This window comes from Mobula hypostoma, chromosome 14 (assembly GCF_963921235.1).
Source record: "Mobula hypostoma chromosome 14, sMobHyp1.1, whole genome shotgun sequence".
Classification (NCBI taxonomy): Eukaryota; Metazoa; Chordata; class Chondrichthyes; order Myliobatiformes; family Myliobatidae; genus Mobula; species Mobula hypostoma.
Genome location: NC_086110.1, coordinates 4103738 through 4113296, shown reverse-complemented (window position 1 = coordinate 4113296; position 9559 = coordinate 4103738). Strand labels below are relative to the sequence as shown.

At 48.8% G+C, this 9559-nt stretch overlaps 1 protein-coding gene across 2 annotated transcripts in view; it reads right to left on the bottom strand.

Moving 5' to 3' along the window:
• The window catches only part of calb2a (calbindin 2a), a 103967-nt gene that overhangs the window by 31305 nt on the left and 63103 nt on the right, over window positions 1-9559 (bottom strand). Inside the window, exon 5 of one of the 2 annotated variants that reach the window (XM_063067364.1) lies at window positions 8230-8286. The exons of the other annotated variant lie outside the window; for it this stretch is intronic. Coding sequence (XP_062923434.1) covers window positions 8230-8286 — 57 coding nt within the window. The remainder of the gene's footprint in view (window positions 1-8229; window positions 8287-9559) is intronic. 2 annotated transcript variants of the gene reach the window in all.

Below are 9559 nucleotides of genomic sequence, written 5' to 3'. Positions count from 1 at the left end.
ACGCTACAACTAGATGCCATAAGGCTTGTTACTGGGCAAAAGTGAAATTTGCTGTTACTTCATTTGTTTCCCTTTACTTTTGCCATGTCTTTCTGTATTATTTTTGCTGTATTTAACATGTGCAATAAAATGAGTTACTGGGCAAAAGTGGTTTTATTTTTACCTGAGTAAAAGTGAAACTTATAATTTTCCTTTTTTGGCCTTAACATTTTCACGTCTATGCCAAACATAAGCTACTACTTAAAAATGATGTTTTGGAAGTAGTGACAATTGCATTCTGTTTGCACAAGCAATACATTATTAAAGCACCTTGCTAAATGTATAAAACATGTCTGCGTCAGTGTTATCTTGTATTTCCATACAATGTTACATTAGGCTGTTACACATCTATTGTCAGAGAAGTACTTGCATAAATAGGTAAACCACCTTCATACAAGCAAGGACAGAAAACAGGGCGAAGTGAGTATACTTATTTATTCAGTATTCAGGAAGCTATGGGTCAAAGTATTTGGTGAGTACATTTCTAACTCTTCTGGCTTCAGTCTCGTTGCTGTCTGTTCTGAAATTGTTAGGTTGTGTGGGGGGTTGAAATTAACATAGACAATAAAGTAAACAACAGACGCATGAAGCCGTCCGCCATTGTTGTTGTGGTGTTGGAGGTTGTGTTCAAGAAAGCAATGAAATGCCGTGCTGTCGCCACCGTCACGACAGTGTTTTTAAAAAGAGCCGGTTAATCCGCACACACAACACTGGCCATTAGGCGTTTTCAGGTTCATTCACTCGGGAGAGTGTTTTTGAAAAGCTCTGTTTTTGGGGGAGGAAAACACCATTTCAGTGTGGACGGGGGGTCAAAATGAAGAGGAAAAACTTCAGGTATGGATTTATCCGGTCTAGTGTGGACGTAGCCTTAGTTTTTCTTGAACGGGTAAGGCATTGGAAATCTGTCATTTCCTCTTAGGCTGTTTGCATCAGCATTAACTGGATTAAGCTTTGCGAAGTGGGGGAAGGGCTGAAATTATCCATCACCAACTTTCTTCCATGTGCATAGGAGAATTACTGGGTGAGGGTTTCGGGAGCAGGGGTCTTGGCGAACTTTACTTCCGGTTGCTGTTTACTTGACGCACACAGGGCCGCAGACGAGGAGGCAGGTGGCATCATGCTGGGCAGGGAGGGGTTCTGTGCTCGGGTGGCATCATGCTGGGCAGGGAGGGGTTCTGTGCTCGGGTGGCATCATGCTGGGCGGGGAGGGGTTCTGCACTCAGCTCCCCGTCATTACACTTACTGCTGCAAATCCGTGAACGGGCATCTCCTGGGACAGGCTCTGCCTTCAGGTGACTGGGTAACGGCGGTCCACTGTTTTATGTAGAACACGCAGCCTCGAGTCAGCCTTGATAGGTGTGATGTTTCTGGGCAAGGCTGCTGATGCCACTCTCTCCTCAGCAACGAGTTCCACACCAGGGAAACTGTGGCATTTACGCCAGTGTTTGCAGTCACCCACATCCTCAAAGATCAGTGTTGGCAGGGCTCACCGTTACATCTTTGAGGACAAACCAGGTGAACTGTGGTCTAACCGAGCAGCCCCAGGTGGACGGACTGACCGAGTCAGCCCAGTTACAGCTCTCTACCTGTGGGATAGGACTCTCCACAGCTGGCAGCACGTTTAGAAAGAGGCATCCCCACATTTCCACCCGTTACAGGGGCTTCAGGCAGTTGGTGACTCTCTCTGAAGAGTGCCACAGGAAGCATCAGATCACATCTCTGAAACCCATCTGCAACAGCAGGATGCTGAACAACAGAGTGGGCCTTTGTCCTTGCACCAGCTGCACTGCACTGGGCACCGTGGGCAGGTCACAGAAAAACGGGAGGGGATTTTCACTGTCCATGTGGGTGCACTGTACTGGGCACCGTGGGCAGGTCAGAGAGAAAAAACAGGAGCGGATTTTCACTGTCCATGTGGGTGCACTGTACTGGGCACCGTGGACAGGTCAGAGAGAAAAACGGGAGCGGATTTTCACTGTCCATGTGGGTGCACCGTACTGGGCACCGTGGGCAGGTCAGAGAGAAACGAGAGGGGATGTTCACTGCCCATGTGGGTGCACCGTGGGCAGGTCAGAGAAAAACGAGAGGGGATTTTCACTCTCCATGTGGCTGAAGTGTGGACAGGAGGCTCGGCAATCCCAGTCACTGTTGTATGCACACAGATGCACCCTCGCTTACCTGCGCTAGCTCCACAACACCACTGCTCTCCCCAATGGACAGGGATCCCGTTTGCCCAGGGCAGACGTGATGCAGATCGCAGTCGCAAAGGGAAACGTTTGGCGTGGGGGGTGGGAACAGAGGTTGCTACCATTCGGAAATGTTCCAGCATTGGAAAGGTGAGGGACAGACCCTGTCCGGCGCCTCGGGGAGTGGGGACTGTGACAGGCAGGGTGCCCTGGGGTGGATGCTGATCCAGACAGGGAGCTCAACTGGAGTGTGTCTGCACCAGGCGACAAATTGGCTGGGTTCACAGCCACTGCCCAACTCGAAAATGCTGACCATAAGACAAAGGAGCAGAATTAGGCCATTTGGCTCTGCAATTTTATCATGGCCAATTCATTTTCCTCTTAACTCCATTCTCCAGCCTCCTCCCCGTAACCTTACACGTGCTGACTAATCTTACCCAACCACCTAAACAAATCTACCAACATCCACCTTAAATACATACACCCAATGACCTGGATTCCACAGCTGCCTGTGGTAACAAATTCCACAGATTCGTCACCTTCTGGCTAAAGAAATCCCTCCTCAGTACAGAAGCTCTTGTTTTAATGTTATTCAGCCTATTTCTTTTATTTGTTTTTGTACTGGCTAGCAACACTGTGAAACAACAATGGACATTAATCTGTTTAAGAACATTTTTATCATCCTTTTGCCTCCCATCTCATCTCCTCCTAATTGGAAGCCCCTCTACTCTGAGGCTGTGCCCTCTGGTCAGACTCTCCCACCACAGGAAACATCCTCTCCACATCCACTCTATCAAGGCCCTCACCATTCGCTAGGTTTGAATGAGCTCACCCCTGATTTTTCTGAATTCTAGTGAATACAGGCCCAGAGTCATCAAACACTCCTCATATAACAAGCCATTCAATCCTGGAATCATTTTTGTGAATCTCCTTTGAACCCTCTCACATCCTTTCTAAGATAGGGTGCCCAAAACTGCTCGCAGTACTCCAGATGAGGCCTCAGCACTGCTTTCTAAAATCTTCTGAAATGAATGCATTTGCCTTCCTCACCAGACTCACCTGCCAATTAACCTTTAGGGAATCGTACACAAGGACTCCAAGTCCCTTTGTGCCTCAGTTTTTTGTTTTTTCTCTCCATTTAGAAAATAGTCAACCCTTTCATTTCTTCTATCAAAGGGCAAGGCCATACACTTTCTACCTTCATATCATCTGCAAACTTTGCAACAAAGTCATCAATTCCATCATCCAAATCATTGCCATATAATGTAAAAAGAAATGGTCCCAACACAGACCCCTGTGGAACACCACTAGTCACTGGCAGCCAACCACAAAAAGACTCCCTTTATTCCCACTCTCTGCCTCCTGCCAATCAGCCACTGATTTATCCTTGCTAGAATCTTTCCTGCAATACCATGGGCTTGCAGCCTTACGTGTGGCACCCTGTCAAAGGCCTTCAGAAAATCCAAGTACACAACATCTACCGATTCTCCAAGGTGCCTATCTGAGCATGTCCCACTTGTCTGCGTTTGGTATCTATTGCTCTAAACTGGAGGTCTAAGAAAGTTACAAGAGGTCCAGGTACAATCTTTGGAAAGCTATCTCATGAACAAAGTGGCAATTCCAGGCTAAATCTGAATCAGCAAAGGATGCTTAACAACTGTGGCAGGGCTTGAATACTGTCACTTTCGATAAAGTTAAATCAAGCGATGAATAAACTCTCCTCAGACTTCCTGATCGATTATAACTCATGTTTCGATTACCAACTCTGCCATCGTCATGGTGAAACAGTTCTAATCACTGACTGGAGACCCGAGAAGTTTATTTGTCATATATGCCAGCAAAGCACTAGATCCAGAGGCGATAATAAAGCTTCCAAATGCCTTCTATGCAAATGAGCTCAATGTCTTCTATGCAAATGAGCAAAATACCTTCAATGCAAATGAGCTCAATGCCTTCTATGCAAATGAGCTCCAATGCAAATGAGCTCAATGCCTTCTATGCAAATGAGCTCAATGCCTTCTATGCAAATGAGCTCCAATGCAAATGAGCTCAATGCCTTCTATGCAAATGAGGAGCTCAATGCCTTCTATGCAAATGAGCTCAATACCTTCTCTGTTTGCGGTGACTACGGAAACATGAAGGAACCATCACGAACTCCTACAGCCCCGATGATTGTGAAATTTCAGTCACTGAGGCCGACATGAGAACATCCCTCAGCAGGGTGAAGCCACGAGAAGATGGCTGAAGACCTGTGCTGATGAACTGGCTGGAGTGTTCACTGAGATGTCGAACCTCTCGCTTCGGCAGTCTGAGGTACAGCATCTCCTCCTGGCCTCCATCAGCAGAGATGCACCACAAGGCTAATCTACTCACTATACTTTTAACTGCACAGCTTGAAAACCAGATTCAAGTTTGCTGACAACACCAGGCCAAATCAAATATGGTGCCGAATCTGAATATGGCAGGGAGATTGAAACTCTGACTGAGTGGTGCCACAACAATAACCTCTTACTCAATGTCAGCAAGACCAAGGAGCTGATTACTGACCTCAGGAGGAGGAAACCAGATTTCCATGAGCCAGTCCTCACCAGGGACCCTCATCACCCTAGGTATTCTCTCTTCTCACTTTTACCATCAGGAAGAAGATACAGGAGCCTCAGCATGCACACCTCCAGGCTCAGGAATAGTTATTAGGCTCTTGAACAAAAGGAGTTCATCTTTGAAATGTTCTCACAATCTGTGGAATCACTTTCTACCTCAACTCACTGTGTAGCAAGGTGACCTGTATGAACAGTGTAAAGACAAGCGCTTTCACTGTATCATGTGCGAATAAAAACCAATAGTGTTGCGCAGTCCCCGAGGTTCTCCGTCCCCGAATGGCCAGTCCCCGAGGTCCCAGTCCCCGAACGGTCAGTCCCCGAGGTTCTCCGTCCCCGAACGGCCAGGCCCCGAGGTCCCAGTCCCCGAACACAGTCCCTGAGGTTCTCCGTCCCCGAACGGCCAGTCCCCGAGGTTCTCCGTCCCCGAACGGCCAGGCCCCGAGGTCCCAGTCCCCGAACACAGTCCCTGAGGTTCTCCGTCCCCAAACGGCCAGTCCCCGAGGTTCTCCGTCCCCCGAACGGCCAGGCCCCGAGGTTCTCCGTCCCCGAACACAGTCCCCGAGGTTCTCCGTCCCTGAACACAGTCCCCGAGGTTCTCTGTCCCCCGAACGGCCAGGTCCCGAGGTTCTCTGTCCTCGAACGGCCAGTCCCTGAGGTTCTCCGTCCCCGAACACAGTCCCCAAGGTTCTCCGTCCCCCGAACGGCCAGGCCCCGAGGTTCTCCGTCCCCGAACACAGTCCCCGAGGTTCTCCGTCCCCGAACGGCCAGTCCCCGAGGTTCTTCGTCCCCGAACGGCCAGTCCCCGAGGTTCTCCGTCCCTGAACGACCAGTCCCCGAGGTTCTCCGTCCCCGAACAGCCAGTCCCCGAGGTTCTCCGTGCCCGAACACAGTCCCCGAGGTTCTCCGTCCCCGAACGGCCAGTCCCCGAGGCCCCAGTCCCCGAACGGCCAGTCCCCGAGGTTCTCCGTCCCCCGAACGGCCAGGTCCCGAGGTTCTCTGTCCTCGAACGGCCAGTCCCCGAGGTTCTCCGTCCCCGAACACAGTCCCCGAGGTTCTCCGTCCCCCGAACGGCCAGGTCCCGAGGTTCTCTGTCCTCGAACGGCCAGTCCCCGAGGTTCTCCATCCCCGAACGGCCAGTCCCCGAGGTTCTCCGTCTCCCGAACAGCCAGGCCCCGAGGTCCCAGTCCCCGAACACAGTCCCCAAGGTTCTCTGTCCCCGAACGGCCAGGCCCTGAGGTTCTCCGTCCCCGAACGGCCAGGCCCCGAGGTTCTCCATCCCCAAATACAGTCCCCGAGGTTCTCCGTCCCCGAACGGCCAGGCCCCGAGGTCCTCTGTCCCCCGAACGGCCAGTCTAAATCATCTCAGGCAGGCTGTGACCACCCAGCAAAGTTCATGTTCTTTGTCTTCTTTAGAGAGCTCACCCCCCAGTTCTCTTATGGCAGATGTCAGCAATGTATTGATGAGGGCACTCATCACCCCAAGTTCCATTTGATGGCATTCCTTCAGAACGGGTTCAGCTGTGTCGGTACATTCTGGTGCAAGCCACTGTGCAGTGTAGGACGTGCCACCGTTAACCAACGCACACTGTGCAGTGTAGGACGTGCCACCGTTAACCAACGCACACTGTACAGTGTAGGACGTGCCACCGTTAACCAACGCACACTGTGCAGTGTAGGACGTGCCACCGTTAACCAACGCACACTGTGCCACAGCTTTTGTGACAGAGTGGACCAAGTGACAGGCGGCCAATCAAAGGAAGTTACAAGATACCAAGGCTGGAGAAGTGTCAATGAGACATCCTGTGGAGGAGCAATCTATTGGGGTAATGTCATCAAGATCTCCGGCCAGCAGTAACCTCTCTGGGACTTCCAGTCAGGGACAACCTCAGAGTTCCATCAGGACAATATCTGAGTTTTCCGGTCAGAGACAACCAGAATTCATATCTGGGAGAGTCTCTGTAAGAAATCTAGTCTGCCACAATCGGACAATCATTTGCAGGAGAATCGAAGCAATCAGAGACGTTCTCACAAAGAAATGTTTTGAACTATCTCACTAGGAAATCCTGTCTGGAAACTCCAGTCTGAGTTTGAAAAAGTCTGGACAATGCCACCTTGTCTCATCTTCAGTCTGGGATAACCACACTGAGAATTCTAGCCTGGACAACCTCATCATGAAATCCAGCTTCCTACAACCTTGTCAATAGAGACCCACTCTGGGAGAAAGCCCAACCCTGTTGTGAGCAGCATCACCAAGGCCAGCAGTCTGTGGCAAAGACACAAAGAAACCCAGTCCAGCAAATGTCACCAACCAGACAGTTCCGTCAACAAATCATTGGACAGAGTCCTGAGGAGGTTCATGAGGACGATTTCAGGAATGAAGGTGTTAACATATGAGGAGCGTTTGGCAGCTTTGGGCCTGTACTCACTGAAATTTAGAAGAATGCGAGAGGATCTCATTGGAAGCTGGAAAGACGAGATAGGGTGGATGTGGGGAGGATGTTTCCTATGGTGGGGGTATCTAGAACAAGAGGGCACAGCCTCAAAATTGATGGGCAACCCTTTTAGAACAAAGGTAAGGTGGAATTTTTTTAGCCAGAGAGCAGTGAATCTGTGGAATGCTCTGCCACGGACTGCATTGGAAGCCAAGTTCGTGGGTATATTTAAAGTGGAAGCTGATCATTTCCTGATCAGTCAGGGCATCAAAGGATATGGCAAAAAGGCAGTGTGAGACTGGAAATTTTCCAGAGGGGAAAGCAAGGGAAGGGGCCCAGTGTAAGACTGGAAATTTTCCAGAGGCCTAGTGTGAGACTGGAAATTTTCCAGGGGCCTAGTGTGAGACATTCTTGTCTCACACCCCATTGGCACAAAATGCCATTAGGTTTGGTTAAACTCCACGGGAAATTCAGGCCAGGACCACCTCAAAATGAATCTGACTCAGCATTAACAGCCAGAATAATCTCACTGAGATTTCAAGACCGAGAGAATCATGCTAAGGGTTTCCAGCTTAGTGAGAGACCCACTCTTGAACAGTCTGAATGAAGAATCTAGTTTAGGACATACTTACTGAGTAATTGAGCCAGGGACAATCCCGCCCAGGACCTCTTCACTGAGAATTTCTGTCTGGGACTATGTTAGGAAGAGTTTCACTCTGGAAATTATCTCTGAGAGAATTGTGTTCCAAGGAATCAGACATGACTAAGCCATCCTGTGACCATCTCACTGACATGAGCAGTTGGTGGCCACCTTACCAAGTAGCCAGTCAGCATATTCTCTCCAGGCCATACAATCTCACCCAGGCATCCAGTCCTTCAAAACAGCAAGCACCACCTCTACTTCCAATGTGATTTAAGGAATACTTTGTAACTCAGAGTGGCTCAGACAAACTGAAATGAACACACAGGCACCTTTAGCTCATTTGCTTCGATATAGCCGCTGCAGTCTGCGTCGTACTTCCTCCACGTCTGTGAAACAAAATAAAAAGAGACAACTTGAGATCACTTGACACTGTGCAGTTAGGATCACACAGTGATAGAAACTTGTACTGTTTTCTCCCAGGAAATTTTGTCCCTTCAGTTCAGAGTTGATACTTTTTCCAGGTAAGTCATTAATTTTAATCCCATGTGCTTTTAACGCTGGCCCTTTCAAACCAACAATGGTCCATTTGATGGCATCCCTATGCCTTCAGAGTAGAAGGCTTGGTCACAGAGACTGCCAGGAGAGCAGTAATAGTTTAGCCCAGGTGGCATTAAGAGAATACAATGCATAAAAAAAGACAACCATGAGAGTAGTTTATGGTCACCGTTACAGCAATATTACCAATCGAAGCGTCAAAGTAAAGCTTGCAGTAGAGATAATGCAATAATCAGAGGGGATTGTAATCTTGAACTCACTAGAAGTAACTTGGGGGACAAATTGATAAAATGTATTTGGTGTTTCCTTGCAGCTGCACATAACTGGGTGAAGGGAAACTAAAGCAGACAGCAGGATATGGAGTGCGCAGTGTCACAAGGAGACCAGCTTAAATTAAAACTCTGAAAACAAGTTCTCTGACTGAGGAAAGTATTCAGAACGTGATAGTGTGGTAGTGGGTGCAGAGGAGATTCACCAGGAATGCAACGTCTTTGTTACGAAGAAGAGACTGGAGAGACTCTGTTCGTTCTTCCTGGTGCTGATGAAGTTAGGGGGTCTCGACTGAGATGTACAACATTTTGAGGGACATCAGGCAGGCTGCCTGAAACCTTCCCCCATATCAGAGGGAGCTAGAGTACACAAATCTGAGTGAGGGGGAAGTGATTTCGAGAGGATCTGGAGGGGAACGGTATCTCCTGGAGAGTGGTGGAAGCAGATATTTAAAGTTATGTGAATGTGAAGAAGAAGAGAGTACTAAATATAAATGTGGGCACCTTAGATGGTAAGAGAAACTAAAATGGGAAATAAAGGAATGGCCTTCTCACTCAGAGGGTGGTGAGAATGTGGAACGATCTGCCACTGGAAGTGATGGGTTGGCTTTGAACATTTAAGAGAAGTTTGGATAAGTACGTCAATGGGAGGGGTATGGTCCAAGTGTGGGTCCAAGGGAAAGAAGCATACTATCAGTTCAACATGGACTAGATGGATGAAAAGGCCTGTCTCTGTACTGTCGGACTCTGAAATAACTCTTCCGTATCTCTCGTAAATACAAGTCGTTGGGAACCGGCCATTAATCTCAGAGATAAAAGCAGATATGCATAGATG